This window comes from Crinia signifera, chromosome 4, assembly GCF_055691185.1.
Source record: "Crinia signifera chromosome 4, ASM5569118v1, whole genome shotgun sequence".
Classification (NCBI taxonomy): domain Eukaryota; kingdom Metazoa; phylum Chordata; class Amphibia; order Anura; family Myobatrachidae; genus Crinia; species Crinia signifera.
The window spans coordinates 138,331,922-138,351,182 of record NC_139220.1 but is presented as its reverse complement, the minus strand read 5'-3'; the positions used below and the strand labels follow the sequence as shown (position 1 = coordinate 138,351,182).

Sequence of the window (19,261 nt, the reverse complement as noted above, 5' to 3'; positions counted from 1 at the left end):
TTTTATTCTAGGAGAAGATGGATTTAGATTATTTGGCAGTTTTTGGTTCAGTTGCTTGTCTGCTGCTGAAAAAGAGTAGAAGCATGCAGTAGTACAGGGCAGGACGGATGGTGTAATGGTTAGCATTACTGCCTCACAGCACGGATGTCATGGGTTCGATTCCCACCATGGCTCTAACTGTGCGGAGTTTGTATATTCTCCCCGTACTTGCGCGGGTTTCCTCCGGGTATTCTGGTTTCTTCCCACAATCCAAGAATATACTGGTAGGCTAATTGGCTCCCAACAAATTATCCCTAGAATGTCTGTGTCTGTGTGCGTGTGCATGTGGTAGGGAATAGACTGACTGATGTGAATGCTCAAATATCCTCTGTAAAGCGCTGTGGAATATGTGTGCGCTATATAAGAAACTGTTAATAAATAAATAGTATAATCTGCTGGTCAATGATGCTGACAACATAAGGGGATATCCATTTACCCACGGTAATATACCGTATTGTATCACAGGAGCTATCCTATTGTCCCTAAAAAGCCCACGCAACTTGCATCTTTTGGGAACTCATACTGTAGGTTCCACAAACTGTGTTTTCGTGAGATAACAGATTTTTCTTGGGTCACCTAATTGGATTGCCTGAAAAAATATTGGTGAAACATCAGGAAAATGTAATTCTGTTTTTGTGCCCAATGGTTTTTCCCTGATAATTTGATGACGGCTGTAGTGATTATTTAGGATCTCATAAACTGGGTAGTAGCACTGTAACAATTGTGAGGATTTATATGCAAATAGCAAAATTAGCCATTTACTCCTGTGTTTGTGGCCCCATCTATAATAAGATTGTAAGCAGTTTGCAATATTTTTCCTTTAAAAATGACAGACTGAACTTTGAGGGGGATGCAGTTAAGATCCCGGCGGTCGGGATCCCGGCGTTCAGAATCCCGACCGCCGAAATGCCGACACTTTCTCCCTCCTGGGGTGTCCACGACACCCCAGGAGGGAGAATAAAATAGCGTGCCGAGCGTAGCGAGGCACCGGGCCCGCTGCGTGGCGAGCGCAGCGAGCCCGCAAGGGGGGGCGATCCACGTCCCCCCCTTGTCGGCATTTTGGCTGTCGGGATTCCGGCGTCGGGATTCTGAACGCCGGGATCCCGACCGCCGGGATTCAATACTGAATCCCTTTGAGGTATTTCTACAGGCCTTTATTACAATTTGGTTTGATATTTGGTTACTGTTTTGCTTTTTGGTTACTGTTCTAGATTATCACATCTGTGACCAGTATTACTTTTAGTTCATTCCCTCTCAGTCATAAAATTATTTAGCTGATGGACTTAGCCAGTAACACACCATAACAAAAAAATTGGTGACTTATGGTAGTGAAATTGTTAATACGATCTGATGTGTCTGTTGTTTTTCACCTTGCGAAACAGTTGTCAAGTTAAAATCATTACGTTTTCCATTTCCGAGTGGTTTCCTGTTGAGCATTTCCTTATGCTGCAGATTTTTTTTTCTTGTTTCAGAATTCTGAGGTGAAGATGTAATTTTCTCAAATTAAATGAGACTGTGTTTATTACTACAAAAATGTTTATAAATAACTCCTTCCAAGACCTTGTATGTGTTTTTTTAACTATCCTGCTGCAAGCTGTGCAACACATTTAAATGTATATTCTTGTCTAACATACACAATTAGCCTTTGTTGTAAATCTCAGTGTTCTTTAAATTAGGAGCAATAGCTTATAAAAAAAAAAAAAGACATGTTTAAGGTGTAGTCTCAATTTTCTGTAGTACTTAATTATCTCTCCTGTGCATCCTTAATGACCCCCCCCCCCGCTCAGCCATCTGTGCGGCATGCTTAGGGGGGTATTCAATGTCAGGGGTACAGCTGTCGAGCAAGCTGTCCCATTCTCGCTTTGCTCGAAGTGAGCTCGGCGGTCGGGATTCAATGTCCCGGCCGCCGAGCAGCGAGAAGGGGGCGTGGCCGCGAGTTGAGGAAGGAAATAGACGAGCTCCGGCAGGAAGCTCGCCTATTTCCGGCTTTTCTCTGCAGAACGAGCCCGACAGCTTGTGATGTCGGGCTCGTTCTGTGGAGAACCCCTGTTCAATGCTGTCGGGGAAGACCGCATTGAATAGGGCCCCGCAGCTATCTCCCCCTTTGGGAGATAGCTGCGGGATGTCGACCAACATTGCGTACCCCCTTAATGTTGATATATCGTCAACAGGGGGTGGGTGATGTCTTTGACGATGTAGTTGAAATTAAATGTAGAAATATATGGTGTCAGGATTCTTGTTTTTAGTGCTGCCATTTGTTGATGTTGCAAAGCTACAAATGATGGTCAAACCTATTTACATATTTGATGTATACAGAGAATCGTTACGTTTGGAAGGCTCTATCTGGAGGAAAACAAAGTAGTTTTTTTTTCCTCATTGATGCCATCTAATAGTATGCCATCAAACAAAGGAAACGGTTTCATTGGTCAGGTTTGTGCTGTAACTGCAGTTCTTATAGCCAGTAGGGGGCCTGTAAAAGTCCAGAGAAATTATAGGTTGGGTGATTCCAAAATGTTTCCCTGAAACCATGTGTTTGACAGATGTATGAATAGGAAACCCTTCTTACCAGATGAGGTTAAAGTTCACAAGTACGCAGTAGAGGTATGTGTTTTGTGGACTTGCCATTATTTCATAGCTCTAGCAACTAGTGAGCTCTCTGGTGGGGTCACGGTTGGGGAGTCGAAGTGGCCATGAACCTAATCCGTGTGTCCTCTACCCCCTCTATATTATTATGCAAATGTGCCATCTCTTGCTTCTCTGACCCACTTTGTGTAGTGGACGGATTGCTTTTTGGGTGTGCCTTGCCCTCGCAGTATTTTTTTTCCAGATTGTAAGCTATATGTGTACCAAGTTCCGAGTAAATTGCTCCAAGCATCCAGGCATTCCAGAGTTATGCTGCAACACGCATGCACATACATTTTTTTATGTGTGTATATCTATATCTATATCTAGAGTGCTGCTTCCCCATGGTAATCACTGCAGGGAGGGCCAGAGGAGCCAGGCAGCAGTCTATGCTGAGCTGCTCCCGCTCCGTGCATATGTAATGAGCGAAACCCAGCGCAGTGAATAATAATGAGTGGCTCCCCACCCTCCCTGCATAGGTAATGTACAAAAAATAAAATAAAAAAGCAAGAATATATTTATGTGCAGGTTGTTATGTAAAACAAAAAAGCAAGATCCTTCATGAAATTAAAAACCTGAAGAATCCATTACAGTTCACCAAAAAAAAGATGTTGACTGCAAAACCCCATTGAAATACACTAGCGAATTGCAGAGACTATGATAGAAGAACTGGCCGGCATTTACTGTTTGCTTTACAGCGAATCTCATTTTAGTGAAAAAAAAAAATTGACGCCGGAAAACTGCACGATTCACCAAAAACAGCAGCGAATCAAGGGCATTGAATACTAAGATAATTATAGACAAATCTGGCACAAAAAAATATCAACTTATTAGTCTCTATATGTAACATAAACAATTAACAGTTATATATGTCAAAATGATTAATATAATGCCACTTTTAAACCACCATGTATAGCCTTTTTGGATACAGCAGGCACTAATGTACCTCTAGTTCCACACAGGTTAATCACCTTTCGTCTCTGTCCCACTGGAATTAAATGATGACAATACCCTGGAGCTTACCGGGTCCTGACTGATTGGACAATCTGCTGGACCTTTAATGTCAGGACCCCGTAAACCGCAATGTTGAAAATGTTAGGATATGTGTGGACTGTACAGAGGGGATGTTTATGAAGGTTATGTTTGTAGAGGGTATACGGTCGTTGGGTCGACAAACTGAAGTTTGACATGGCTTAGGTTGACACCTGAAATAGATTGACATGATTGGGAGATTGATACAACCATTAGGTTGACAGCGTCTAGGTTGAGAGGAAAAAGTTTGACATGGGTTTTTGACTTTGACAGTCAAAACTGAAAGTCGTTGAAAAAAAATGGTACACTGTGCTATATGGTGACAATATATCGCTAAGCAATAATAAGCCAAAATAGCTCAGCAACCATATTGCACCATGTGAACACACCTTAAATTGCAATTTTTTTGCATGGTCTATTTCAGTGGTTCCCAACCCTGGTCCTCAAGTACCCCCAACAGTGCACGTTTTCCATGTCACCCAAGAGGTGCACAGATTGTTCAGGCACATTTTAAAAGATCCACAGGTGGAGCTAATTATTTCACTAATTCTGTGTGGAGACCTGGAAAACGTGCACTGTTGGGGGTACTTGAGAACCAGGGTTGGGAACCACTGGTCTATTTGCAACAAACATGTATTTGATCATAAAAATTCATTTTATGAAGTACTACATATATGTATATGTGTATATGTATGTATGTGTATATACATACACGTATGTAGATACAAGAGGGGTATCGGAGTGCGCTAAAGTGAGTACCACTTAGCCAATTCACAATCAGTCCAGTCAGCTGGTGTTCTTATCAGAATTCCTACAGAGCAGTTCTTTTGTCCCTTTTTGAAATAAGGAGACTCCTATTAAGATATGTGATCCTTTATTCATAAAACCCAACGCGTTTCGTCGCACAGGACTTCGTCAGGGGTATGGCAATAAAGTTTTGCTCTCTACAATACCAAGCATACTAGTTAAAACATTGAACATGATTGAAGGCAGTTGTGGTTGTGGTTGTGTTTGGCATCCAACATTTTACAGTTATTGGAAAAATAAAGCTATTTCTGTTTGGTCCTAATATCTACAGAGAAACAATTTATTGGTCTATCACAGGTGTATGTATAAGAGGGGTTAATCTAGTGCAGAAAAAAAACTAATTTCGCAAACACCATAATAAGCAAGCAATGAGAGATGCATCCTGCACAATAAGAGTAATGCAGAGGTCTGTAAACCAACAGATCGTGTTATCCACATAAATATTTAAATCACGTTTTCACTTTTGTATATCTTAGTGACCTAAAAAGAAACTGAAGTATGTATACTCTATAGTCTCTATACTAGTCTTAAGGACTGTGCGAAGGATGGGCAAAAGTTTATGCTTATGCAATTCTTTTTCGTGATTATAGTGTCGCTAATGCTGTGCCCCACCTCCCGAAAAAAATGAAATCGGGCAATATTAGAACTGTTACTGTTTGATTAGTACCACAGCAGGGCAGAAGCTGCTGCAGCAGCCAGAGCAAGTCTCCCACTATCCATCTACCCTTATAAACCACAGAAGGGCAGGAGCTGCTGTAGCAGGTACAGAAGATCACGAAAGCCAGTAAAAAATCAAGATAAAAAATAACTAACTGGGGATGGATCTCAATATCTAGTGTTCTATTCACAGACCACTCTGCCGATAAGTCGCTTCTTAATTTCAGTTTGTCAAATGTTCTGTACAGTTAAACAGTTTTTCATTTAATGGACCCTTATAGGTCTTTAAGGGTTCACTTAAGGTAGTCTGTTTATTGCGTTGTATTCAGAAAGTCATAAGCTTTCCAACGACATATCGCAATGCATGAAAACAACAGAAATAGCATATACCCTTATGACAGCACTCTTAAGAACTCGTCCGATTAAACCCAACTTTGAACTTAGATCATCACTTAAGATAACATAGTTTGAAGATGATTAGTTAAAGGGTTCAATAGTTATCGTGGAACATCCATCCACACACACATTGTTCAATTATACTTGTGTAGATAACGTCAGGAAAAGGAGCAATAAAGGAACAACTTGACATTGGCGAATGCAGTGTGCAGGCTCCTGATACCCAACAATTTTTCTTTCCAATTCAAGCTCTTGCAAGTTCTTGTCTGTGTCGTTATGATGATCAACAAGTCAAAGGGACAAATGTTTTGGGCCACTGGTGTAGATCTCTAAACCAGCTGCTTCTCCCATGGCACAGTTGGGTTTCTTGCTCACGAGTTAGTAACCCCAGGCATCTTCATGTTAATTCTGTAAGGAAAATCTGCAGTCATTGTTTACAAAGAAATTGTGATCAAAGTATACATCATTATATTAAATGGTCCTACTGTCTTTCTTAAATTAGTAGCGTAAACAGACATCCACGCAAGCAAAGCCGCTGGCAAGTGCTAGCTTTTAGTAAATTCCCAATACGTGAAAATGTTTAAAGCTTTAATGTCACCTGAGAAAATGAGTCTGGAAATGTCATTAGAATGAGCACTTCTTATACTGTGTTGCAATAGAAGTGGTTTCTCTTTTCCTTCACCTGTCAGAATAAAAAAAAATATCTTCTAATTGAGGCTTCTTCTATTAGTGAAAATGTTATTTCAACCTCTCTGGCAATATAAACCTTTAGATAAGCTTAGCTGATTGATCTTTTCCTATTAACTTGCATTGCCTTAGGGCTTAGGCATTAACCTATAAATTCCTGTGATGTGCATGGATTAATGTATATGTTAAGTTTAACATAGCACAGTAGCATGCTTTTCTATATTTGAGCACAAAGTAACCCTATGTATTGTCTTTCTCGCTTTTTTTTCTCTTGGTGCGGCTTGATTTACCAATTACCTCATCTTGCTCTCCCTTCACATTGGATTTCCGCTCTGATCCCTTTTACCACCATACTTAAAAAGCATCATTGTGAGAACAAAGACCACCAAGGACCAAGTAAGTGACTATGCCTTTGTTTTGTTTTTTACCAGAATTTTTTTTAATGAGTTTTATGAATCCACATGCACAAAGTATATAATGCAACTGAAGCCTCAACAGCGGCATGTTTTCATGTAAAGTGCAACAGAATATGCTGCGTTATATAAGAAACTGTAAATAAATAACAATGGCTGCAGTGTAAAGGCAGCCATTGTGGGCCTGCTCATTAGATCAGATCAGATGTAAAACACCTGCGATTTGGGCACTTTTCAACCGATTTCTCAGTCTGATCCCTCAGATTCATGGAAAAGGGGCCAATGGGACAAGTGTATGGCCAGCTTTAGAGTAGACTAACCAGTTTGTTGGCCCTTAACATATATACTTGAAACACTAGTTTTTTTTTGTCAGGAGCTGATTAACCTACCAGTATATTTTTGGATTGTGGGAGGTAACCGGAGTACCTGGAGGAAACCCACGCAAATAAAGCTCATCACTCATTTTAAGCCTTCTGGGTGATATCGCTCAGTATATTGCCCAGTGTGTATACACCCACCAATGGCCGATGCACACTCCCGCGGGTGTGGATTATTTGTTTGACAAGAAGTAGCTTGACAGTCAATACGTTGACAACTATTGGTCAACAGTGAATAGGTTGACATGAGTTTCATGTCTTTCGGCATCTATGTCGTCCTGGACACTGTATTAGTGCACCGCGTCCCCTCACATGTCTTGCTGCACTCACTATGCTTGGGCATGGTGTCACACTGTGCCCGGCACACTAATATATTCTCCCTCTATGCCCACTGGGATGGTAAAGTATTAACAAGTCTGTTTAATAAAAATAAACTCATGTCGACCTTCTGACCAGGTCTACCTTTGTCATGTCAACCAATAGTGGTAGAAAAAATGACCACATACCCGCTTCCGCGGGTCATCAATGACCCACTCTATCATCTGTGCATGTACAGACAATGGAGGGGATCGTTAACTAGGGCCATGCTGCAGGGACATTGCTCATCGCGCGCCGGCATCAGCAAGTGTGTATGCACTTGCTGATGGTGGCACCCGCTGATATTTGCTGCTGTGGGATGGCACAGTGTGTGTACACACCTTTAGGGCCATGGTGGAAATCAAACCTTGGCTTTGAGGCAGTAATGCCTCCGTGTGTGTGTGTGTGCGTGTGTGTGTGCGTGTGTGTGTGCGCATGTGTATGTATGTAACGTGTGTTTGTGTATAAAAATTTTCCACAATACATTGTTGTTTGTATCTGACTTTCTGTATAACATGTTTTAAAGTGATCATCCAATACCTTTCCTGTTAAATAACAATCCCCCTTCAAGAAAGGGTGATGCTTTGCGAACAGAAAAATAGATGACCAGTTAAACCATTTAGATTAAAAAATTACTGAAGTATTAATAGTAAATCACTGACTGCAAGTATTCTAGACAGTACAAATCACTTTACAGTGTTTTGCCTTTGTTGTGCTTTGTAGTTAGCCATTACATATGTCATGCTCAACCCCCCCCCCCTTTTTTTTGTTCTAAATGTAGAGATTAAGTGTCTGATGTTCTCCTCAGTTTGAACTAAATGCAGTTTATCAAGTGGCTGCTAAAACAGGCAATGATATGTTTACACATTAGGGTTGCTTTAATGATGACAGGTTGAAATTGGGGCACTTAAGATAAGCCCTGTGCACATAATGATCTTCCCACAGCTGTAAAACATGGAAACATTTCCGAAATGTGAGAGAAATTATGTGGATGATTTTGAGGAGTGCCATCACTCAAAGGATTTTTTCTTTACATTGTCTACTGAGATACCATCTTCATGTGCTGTACCCAGTGAGTGTAAATGTCCATTAAGGGGCATACACACGTAGAGATGTGTGCTAAGCTATTTAGGGTAGGTGATTTCCCCGCGTCTAGATCGCTTATGGAGAGCACATACACATGCAGTGATTTGTGCTGAGCGATTTTGCCTAGCAATTTTGCTTAAGCAAAAAAAGAAAGCAGGGTAGTGGGTCAGAATAAAGGGGCATACACACGTAGAGATCTGTGCTAAGCAATTTTTCTGGTGTCAAGATCTCCCATGAGGAGCACATACGCACGCAGAGATTTGTGCGAAGCAATTTTGCTAAGCAATTTTGCTTAAGCAAAAAAAGGCCGGGTAGTTGTTCAGAATGAGAGATTGCGATCAGTATCTCTCATTCTGTACACACAGAGAGATTTGCAGTCATTTGCTAAGCAATCTGACTAGATTGTGACTGCATGCACTGACATAGTTAGCAAGAGATATTTAACCTCTCGGAGCATACACACGGAGAGATCTGTGCTTACTTTCTAAGCAATCTAAAAAAGACATACAAAAAAAGTGATTGGTGGATATCAATTGGCGCTTCCCCCCTGTTCCCTTAATACATATTAAACACCAAGTGTGGTAATATGGACAAAATACATAAACGTGATGGTCAGGACACTCTTGTTTACAGAGCAATCAAGGTTTCTGAAATGAGAAGAATAGGTCTTTGTTTCCTCCACAGGGATGGCAGACCACAGAACACAATAATTGTGCAGCACCTTTGAAAAGGTATAAAATTTTAATACAGCCTTGCACTTACAATTTGCTGACAAGTACAATCGGATAAAAATAATCCCACTGGCAAACTCCTGATCTCCTGGACCAATCTCCCTCTGAACTCCTGCAGGGCGTCCGGTCGGCAGATGATGGTGAATAGATCGTCGGAATCAGGTGCACATCAGCTGGGACAATGTAGATACACTTAACGCATTTCGAGCCTAAGCTCTTCGTCAGAAGTGTGACACGTTCATGTGTCCCCATCACATCCGCCGGCCTGCCCTCCACCAGCACTCACTAGCTAGTGAAATCTGTCGAGCACTGGGGATGAATGAGTGGCTTCATCTGTACCAAGAGTGGAGCTGCAAACGCTGACTTAACTCCGTATTAAAGTCCATGGATTTGTAGACCATGTCATTACAAACCCTGTTGGTGTAATGGTCAGGTGTCCAAATAATGTTGTCCATATACTGTAGTGCAGTGGTCTCCAACCTTTTTTGGGGCGGGAGCTACTCGAGACAAAATAAACCGCCAAGAGCTACTAAAAAATTTTAAAAAACAAGAAATCTGCATAATAGTCAAAAAATGCCCTTTACACATTATGCCACACACTGTAATGGCCCTGACACATTATGCCGCATACCACAATGCCCCAGACACAATATGCCACACACTGCAATGTCCAATGTGTCACAAACATACCTCCCAACACTGGAGACGGAGGAAAAGGGTATACACATTTCTCTTTCAATGGTCCTGGTGACACAGCTCAACACTGGGATGTAGGAGGGTCCGAAGGAGCCAGGCACCTATCCTAAAGCTTTAGAGGGTAGGCTCCTCCCCTACTGCATCCCTGGACTCTTCAGTTCGTGTTAGGTGCCCACTGGAGTGGGTGCTATTCTAAAGGGCTGCAGGAGCAGCCGAAGAATTAGAGTAGTTAGGGGATTTTATTATTTTATTAACTTTACCCTAGCTAGGTAGGCACAGTGTGAGGATTCTCATAGTGAATCCTCACACTGCTTGCGCAGCAGGAGCTGACAGAAGCGCGTCCTGTCAGCTCACTGTGCACAGGGGAGACACTGTCTGGTCTCCCTGTGCAGCGCTTATAGCCTTTTCTAAAAGGCTGCCTGGGCTCCGGAGTACCCTGAAACCGGCTCCACATTTAGGTGGGGATCATGGGGGACAGGCGCTCCGTGATGGCGGCGGCCATTTTATGAGGAGCTTACACGCTGAGCTCCTAGATGAGAGGACAGCAGCGTTGTGACAGGCATGTTCCAAGTGATCCCCATTTGAGGGGGAGACACTGGAACTAGGAAATCCTACCTAAGGAGCGGCTTGCTGGGGGTGGTTGGCGCCAAAAGGTCACGGACCCCGCAGCAGCAGGGACCTGTGGTCTCTTCCTTCACTCTGACTTTGGCGCCTTTCAGAACGCTTGCAGCGGAGCTGAGCTGGCTAATTGATCCTGGCAGAGTGACTTGGATTTCCTGGGCATCGCTTCCCCGCAGTTGAAACCAACAGACAGATAAGTGACTGCGTGCATTGCTCTGTATAAGCGCTTGTACATTGTTTGCACTGTGTATACTGATAGATATACATTTATCACTTGCATCATGTCTGAGCATCAGGCTGTGGTTTTGGGGGAGGGAGCCCTAAATGCACTGAGCGCGTGCAATGTTTGCACACAAAAGTTTGTCCCTGAGCAGATGGCCAAGGGGGGCTTATGTATTACTTGCGCTGATGTGAGACCCATGGGCAGTGATCCCCATAGGGCAGAGCATATGGAACCTGCGTGGGCCAGGGCCCTAGGCAGGTCAGTAAACGCTTTGGTGCAGCTTTTGGACAGGCAGAGTGATGGGCTGGTAGAATCACAGAGACCTATGCCATCATCTCAGCAGTCGTCTGGCTCCTTGCCTCTTACCCAGGCAGATCCTGCACTTATCCAGGTGATGCAGGATACTGCAAAAGGGATTAACAGGTTCAGTGAAATGCTGGACAAAATGGATGATGTGGCAGGGACCCCTAGAAGGTCTTATGCTTTAACTACTGTGGTAGATGAAGAGGAAGGAGAGTATACTGACATCCCCTGGGATCAGGGTGATGATTTGGAAGAGAACTCTGCTGCTGGTATAGAGGATCTCATTGTAGCTGTGAAGCAGGCTTTAAAGCTGACTGTGGAGGATAAGACTCCTGTTAAAGGTGTTTTTAAGCGACAGCGGAAGGAGGCTGTTACTTTTCCTTCAGATGAGGGGTTACAGGAATTATTAGAAGGGGCTTGGAAAACTCCTGATAAGAGGCTTCAGATGCCTAAGCGATTCCTTAGTCTGTACCCCATGCCAGAGTCTCATGCGGAGCTCTGGGAAAAGGTCCCAGTTGTGGACGCTTCAGTGGCACGTTTGTCCAAGGCTACTGTATTGCCAGTACAGGGCGGTGCAGCTTTTAAAGATTCTGTGGATAAAAAGCTGGAGGGAAACCTCAAAGCTATCTTTGAAGGGGTAGGGTTTACCTTACGGCCCCTTATTGCTTCAGCCTGGGTCTCTAAGGCCATGATAGAGTGGGCTGGTGAATTATGCACCATGCTGCAGGCTGACCCTGGTGCATTACTGCTTGCAGAAAAGATTAAAGCAGCAGCAGAGTATGCAGTGGAAGCAGAGGAGGAAGCTATTAAAATGGCAACCAGAGTGTCCACAGTCTCCATCAATGCCAGGAGAGTGCTTTGGCTTAAAGCCTGGGAAGCAGACAATGAGTCCAAGAAGGCTTTGGAAACATTAGCCTTCAAAGGAAAGGTACTCTTTGGTACCGAACTAGAGGAGATTATAAAACAGGCCACGGGCGGCAAAAGTACATTCCTGCCGGCCTCCTCAGCAAAGCAGACGTCAAGATTTTCTGCTTTTAAGCCGTCCTTTCGGCCCTCCCCTAGAGGTGGTGCGTCCTTTCGAGGACAGTCTTTCAGGGGAAGGTTTCAGTCCTCTAGAGGCAAGACACAGAAGTCAAAATTTGGCTCTTTTCACAAGAAGCCTGCCACAAAGGGAGAGGATAAACCCTCTGCATGACTGTCAGGGGCTTTGCCCGACAGTGACAAAAGTGGGGGGGCGTCTCACACTCTTCAGGGACGCTTGGGCTGCTTTAGGCCAGGATGCCTGGGTGTTAGATATCATAACACAGGGTTACAAAATCCCTTACAGAGGGCCGCCTCCGAAGAGGTTCATCCCCACATCCTTACCAAAGGAGGCACGGCTTCGTACAGCTCTTGTGAGAGCAGCTCACTCCCTTTTGGAGAAAGGGGTGGTTACACCAGTCCCCAAGGCAGAGTGGAAGAAAGGCTTTTACTCCACGCTGTTCCTGGTGCCCCAACCAGACGGGTCTTTCAGACCAATACTAAATTTGAAATCCCTAAATGTTCATTTATGGGTAGACCATTTCAAAATGGAGTCCCTACGGTCAGTACTCCTGAGTCTGGACCAGGGAGAATTTTTGGCGTCCATGGATGTCCAAGACGCATATTTGCACGTTCCTATACACCCGGAGCATCAGACCTTATTGAGGTTTGCCATAGGAGACCTGCATTTACAATTCCGGGCGTTACCCTTTGGGCTAGCAACCGCGCCAAGGGTATTCACAAAAATAATGTCAGTAATGGCGGCGGTGCTGAGGCTCAGGGGAATCACAGTCATACCCTATTTGGACGATCTCCTGTTCAAAGCAGAGTCAGCAGTTATGCTGCAGAGTCACTTGGCAGAGGCCATCAGTTTTTTGCAGGCTCACGGCTGGATTTTAAATTTGCAAAAATCTCAGTTGGTACCGTCGCAAAGGCTCCAATTCCTGGGAGTCATACTAGACACCCATCTTCATCGGGTATTCCTCACGGAGGTAAAGGCCAGGGATCTGGTCACCCTAGTCCAGGAGATTCTCAGGGCTCAGAGCATTTCAGTATGGAGGTGCCTCAAGCTCCTGGGGAAGATGGTGGCGTCATTCGAGACGCTTCAATTTGCCAGGTTCCACTCTCGGAGGTTCCAATGGAACATTTTGTCAGCCTGGTCAGGAAACACTTTGACCATGAAATCCGAGATGATAGTGCTGTCTTCGGACACCCGAGAATCCTTGAAGTGGTGGACAGAAGTAGATTCCCTTCAGTGGGGTCGGTCATTACAGACCTGGGACTGGTTGATAGTAACTACCGACGCCAGTCTCAGGGGCTGGGGGGCAGTAGTCCTGGATCTCAGGCTTCAGGGCCTGTGGACGGCAGAGGAATCAGCGTTACCAATCAACATCTTGGAGCTGAGAGCTGTCTGGAAAGTGATTTCCTTGGCGGGAGACAGGTTACAGAACCTCCCTTTGAGGATTCAGACCGACAATGCCACAGCTGTGGCGTATCTGAATCACCAGGGAGGTACACGCAGCAGATTGGCCATGTGGGAGGTGTCCAGAATCTTCCTATGGGCGGAACAGAATGTTCCAGCTGTATCGGCTATATTCATCCCAGGGATAGAGAATATAGAAGCCGACTTCCTGAGCAGGGAGGAGCTCAAGGAAGGGGAATGGAGCTTACACCCTCAGGTGTTTCACCAAATCACTTCAATGTGGGGAACTCCGGATGTGGACCTGATGGCATCCAGGATCAACCGTCAAGTGCCCAGGTTCTATGCCAGAACAAGGGATCCACTAGCGGAGGCAGTGGATGCCATGACTATTCACTGGCAGGGAGATCTCCTTTATGCATTCCCACCAGTACCGATGCTACCGAGACTTCTGAAGAAAATACAGGGGCAGAAGGTTCCAGTGATCTTAGTGGCTCCAGATTGGCCAAGGAGATCCTGGTACTCGAGGCTTCAGAGGTTGTCTGTGGACTCATGGCGTCTACCTCTGAGACCAGACCTTCTAAGACAAGGCCCATTCAATCACCTGGATTCAGATCGATTGATTTTGACGGCCTGGCTATTGAAACCATCATTTTAAAAAGAAAAGGGTTTTCTGACGCAGTAGTACAGACGATGATAAAAGCCAGAAAAGCTGTATCTTCGGCAAATTATTATAGAGTCTGGAAGACTTACATTCGATGGTGTGAGAGAAGAAAGGCTCATACATCTCATTTTAAGCTATCAAGAATGATGGAATTCTTACAAGATGGTTTTTCATCGGGCCTAAGCCTTCAGTCACTGAAGGTGCAGATTTCGGCCTTGTCCATCTATTTCCAGAAAAAGATAGCCATTTTGCCGGAAATTCAAACTTTTTTACAAGGAGTATCCAGGTTGAAACCTCCATACAAGCAACCAGTAGCACCTTGGGATCTATCACTGGTTTTGGAATGCCTTCAAAAGGCACCTTTTGAACCTTTAAGGTCGGCTGACTTTAAGTTTCTTACGTGGAAGCTAGTGTTTTTGTTAGCAGTAGCATCTGCTAAAAGAGTTTCAGAATTGGGAGCTTTGTCATGTAAATCTCCCTTCTTAATTTTTCATGATGACAGGGCTGTTTTAAGAACAGTGCCTCAGTTTTTACCGAAGGTGGTATCTACCTTCCATTTAAATCAGGAGATTGTTCTACCTGTGTTTCAACCCCCAGAGGGTTCTAAGAAAAGGGACAAGTTGAGAACTTTGGATGTTGTGCGTGCCTTACGCATATATGTGGACAGAGTGAAGAGTGTCAGGAAGACTGACACATTGTTGGTATTGTATGACGTACACAAAATTGGTTGGCCTGCATCTAAGCAGACTATTGCTAGGTGGTTGCGGTCTATGATAGCCTTTGCTTACACCAAAGTGGGTAGACCAGTACCGGCCAAAATAAATGCGCATACCACCAGGTCAGTTGCCACCTCTTGGGCGGTTCGACATGGGGCCACAGCTGAGCAGGTTTGCAGGGCTGCCACTTGGTCATCTGTTCACACATTTGCCAAATTCTATAGATTCCATGAGTTCGCGTCGGAGGACGCATCATTCGGGCGAGCAGTGCTGAGAGCTGCAGACCTGAGCGTACCCTCCCAAAGGACCGGCTCTGGAACGTCCCAGTGTTGAGCTGTGTCACCAGGACCATTGAAAGAGAAAAAGGGATTTTTGTAAGAACTTACCGTTCGAATCCCTTTCTCTGATATGGTCCTGGTGACACAGCGATCCCTCCCTTACGCTCAGTAAGTATGCCAGAATTTCATGATGTTCATGTTAAAATGGTTAAAAGTTAACAGTTTCTGTTATAAAATGTGCATATAATGTGCAGGTGTTTGTACTGAGTTAATGTATTCCAGTGGCTTTGAAAGTTGAACTGAAGAGTCCAGGGATGCAGTAGGGGAGGAGCCTACCCTCTAAAGCTTTAGGATAGGTGCCTGGCTCCTTCGGACCCTCCTACATCCCAGTGTTGAGCTGTGTCACCAGGACCATATCAGAGAAAGGGATTCGAACGGTAAGTTCTTACAAAAATCCCTTTATACCCCACAGTGCCAGGAACATGTATGCCCCCACAGTGCCAGGAACATGTATGCCCCCACAGTGCCAGGAACATGTATGCCCCCACAGTGCCAGGAACATGTATGCCCCCACAGTGCCAGGAACATGTATGCCCCCACAGTGCCAGGAACAAGTATGCCCCCACAGTGCCAGGAACAAGTATGCCCCCACAGTGCCAGGAACAAGTATCTCGTAGCTTGCGAGCGACGGGTTGGTGACCACTGCTGTAGTGTATAAATGTAACTTTCCCATCATATATTCCATCAGTGTGTAAAATTGTCATTGCTTCTGTAACTGAAAACATGCAAAGATTAATATAGATGGAGAAAAAACAACAACCTTCTGTAAAAATTTTAAAGTACTAGTAAGCCTGCTCGAAGCAAATGCTTCGAAAGCTAATCTAATACCTTGTGATTGCCTCTGTTTGTGCATTTGTGAGAAAGATGTAGTTTTACTTGCTGCCAACAGATGGCAGTGCTTCGGAGACACACAAATGGACACTAGACATATATATATATATTATATATGTTATCTTTGTTTGCTAAGTTTTGTGATCAGCAAGAGGACTTTTCCAGCACACAGCAGATCCCCGTGTCCATCAGAGATGATCATCACTCTATTTACTCCTCATTATGTCTGATAATTTGCTCTGCCTGCAGTTAACATGGAATGTTGTACCATATTTTCACACGTGGTAATCAGCAGCTTTTGCTATCCTAACAAAGGCTCATCACAGTTTCACATAGAACTAGAACAGCTGTTTTATTCAAAGCGAGGTTTGAGGAGCTTGATACTTCTGACATTTCCTTTCTCAGGCTTACTTGAATTCCTAAACTCTTGCCAGACATGAGGACTTCATTTCATTGCAGAATTGTGGGACTGCAGCCACATCTTAGGCTCTTGCTGTCCTTTTTCTTCCGCTACATTTGGAAATTGTCCTATTGCCTTGTTTTTTCAATTCTGTCACCACTCCAAGCAAATCTCACTTGGTCATGATAAGATGCTTTTTAATGCTGTTATCATTGAAAACACATGTTGGCCGATTGATTCGAATTAACATATTTCAGCTTACATCATATATGTTTGTGGAAAATATCAGTAGCAAGTTTTATCCGGTTCTAAAAATATACTTCAATGCCCTTGTATGAAACCAGCTTCTCTGCTTTTACTTGGGACTGAATAGATTTAGCACGTGGTGACAGGTAAGGATTTATCCTATATTTCCAGTAAACAAACTATATTAACTTGTTTATGAGCTGAATGTGTTCAATCCTAAAATAGGGCGAGTGCCTATTAGAATTCAGAACACCTAATCTTGAATTCAAATTGCATTTGTTTCAGAACAATACTTAATTTTTTTTTTTATTAATGTAGTTTTCAATAACGGTTACGGTTTCAAGTAGTTGTGTTTTCTGTTAATCTTCCATTCAAGTCATACAGGTAAAAGTAGGTTGCGATTTTGGTGAAGGACTTGGTTTTCAAGCCATGATGTGTGGTATTTTCATTATTGGGAGTACCAAAGTCCTGCAAAAAAGGTTCTCATTGTACTTCTGGTAAATATAGATGTTTTCCAGGATTCTATATTAAATTAAAAGATTTTCATGTATTGATTTTTGTTTTTAATATATATTTATTAGTGTATCCGGTAACAGTATTTAATCCCTGTGGGTATGATCAAGTGCGGAAACTCCTTCCATAAAGGATTGTAACCAGCAATCTGTATTCGAGTCTCATGTTCTAACATTCTACAGTCTAGTATGTTTTAAGCAACTAGGCCACAGAAATTGTAGGAGAATGCATATACAGGTTGAGTATCCCGTATACAAAATGCTCGGGACCAGGAGAATTTTGGATAACGGATTATTCCATATTTTGGAATATTTTAATATTTCAATGATGTATTTTGAAGTATCTTGCATTTATGCTGTATAAACACATAAAATAAACACAAATATATTTTATTACCACATAAAATACACACAAATATATTTTATTTGTTCAAAAAACAAGGTTTCAAAACATGAAACAAAATTTGTGTACTATCTCAGATATTGAATTTGAATGCCAAGCAATCATTTTCTTGTACATATATAGTGCCAGTTACATATCATGTCCTCAGTAGTGCTGTTACAGATGTCCCCAGTGAGTTTTTAGCTAAACAAATTTTTTTTCCACTTTCTGGAAAGTATGGTTTTCGGAATAATTCGGATAACGGATATTCGGATACGGGATACTCAACCTGTATTAAAAGATAACCTAGTTTGTTACAGTGTAAAAGCACAGTCTCCTGCTAATGTTTGAAGTGTATGGTTTTCAAGTAATGTGGCATAACAAATGGGTTTGCAATGTTCTGTTTTATATTTGGCCAGTGGCTCACTAAAATATGCATGCTATCAAATTAAGACTTATTACTTTTTGATACATTAGTTGTTTTTATTGTATTAATTATTGTATTTTGGTTTTATTTTTTATATATTTTCTCCCAGCTATATTGTTAACATTAAATGTAACTGAACTTGAACTGATCATTGCTCACCTCCATTGAGGTGTAAGGTTACATCTGGAGTTGAACACTCTTATTTCCTGCTATAACTCTATTTGCAATGTTCTAGTTGCTGTAGCCTTAAGCAGTTTTAATAAGGAGCAGGATTTGCTGATGACTTCATAGAGGGTGCACTTAGATGATGAAGATAAATTAAGTCAAACAAAGGGTAAATTGTTCAGCACTTAATTCAATAAAAGTTTGTGTTGAGTGCTTACATCTAATGGAAACCTCTTTCTGGGTACGTTTCCTTGGCTATGATATCTGTGTAGGTTACTTTTTACACGTGAGCAAACCCACAGGGATTCAAGATAATAATCAGAATGTTTAATTCCTATTTTCTCCTCTGTATCCCATTTGTCTTGCATATCGCACAATGTACTGTACTATGTAATTATATGCAGTAATTGTGGTGCAGTGTGTGCTCCCCAATGTGCGCCTGGTGTAGCATCAGGAGCTTGTTTTATTTATATTTATTATCTGGGCAAAGCAAGGGCGTAGTAAATCTGGGTAGGTTTAGTTTGTTTACAGTATAGACTGTGTCTAGGTCAACCATCACTAGGTTGACGAATAACAATGGTTGACATTGACAAAAGGTTGACGCCAACATAAGATGATGATCGCGGACATGGTCGACGTGAATAAGGTCGACGTGTTTTTTTTCATAGCTTTTTGGACATGGACCCCCTATAGGTGCATTGCGTTCCCTCACATGGCTTGCTGTGTTTGCCATGCTTCGTACACAGTGCCTCACTGTGCTAAGCCCAATATTATACTGCATTCTTAGTCTATGCCAGGCCTGGCCAACCTGTGGCTCTCCAGATGTTGTCAAACTACAAAATCCCATCATGCCTGGCCACAGTTTTGCTATAAGGGAGTGTTAAAACTGTGGCAAGGCATGCTGGGATTTATAGTTTCACAACATCTGGAGAGCCACAGGTTGGCCTGTCTTGGTGTATGCATTTAACCTCAGGGCTGGGCAATTGCGGCCCTCCAGATGTTGATGAACTACACATCCCAGGATGCTTTGCATTAGTTTTGCTATGTGGCCATGCTGAAACTGATGCAAGGCATGCTGTTATGTGTAGTTCAT

General features: G+C 43.0%; 1 protein-coding gene across 2 annotated transcripts in view; it reads left to right on the top strand.

Moving 5' to 3' along the window:
* The window catches only part of OSBPL8 (oxysterol binding protein like 8), a 217,685-nt gene that overhangs the window by 69,168 nt on the left and 129,256 nt on the right, over positions 1-19,261 (top strand). For both annotated transcript variants that reach the window (XM_083182589.1, XM_083182585.1), the window contains exon 4: positions 6,603-6,636. In XM_083182589.1, the coding sequence (XP_083038715.1) occupies positions 6,603-6,636 (34 nt within the window). The remainder of the gene's footprint in view (positions 1-6,602; positions 6,637-19,261) is intronic.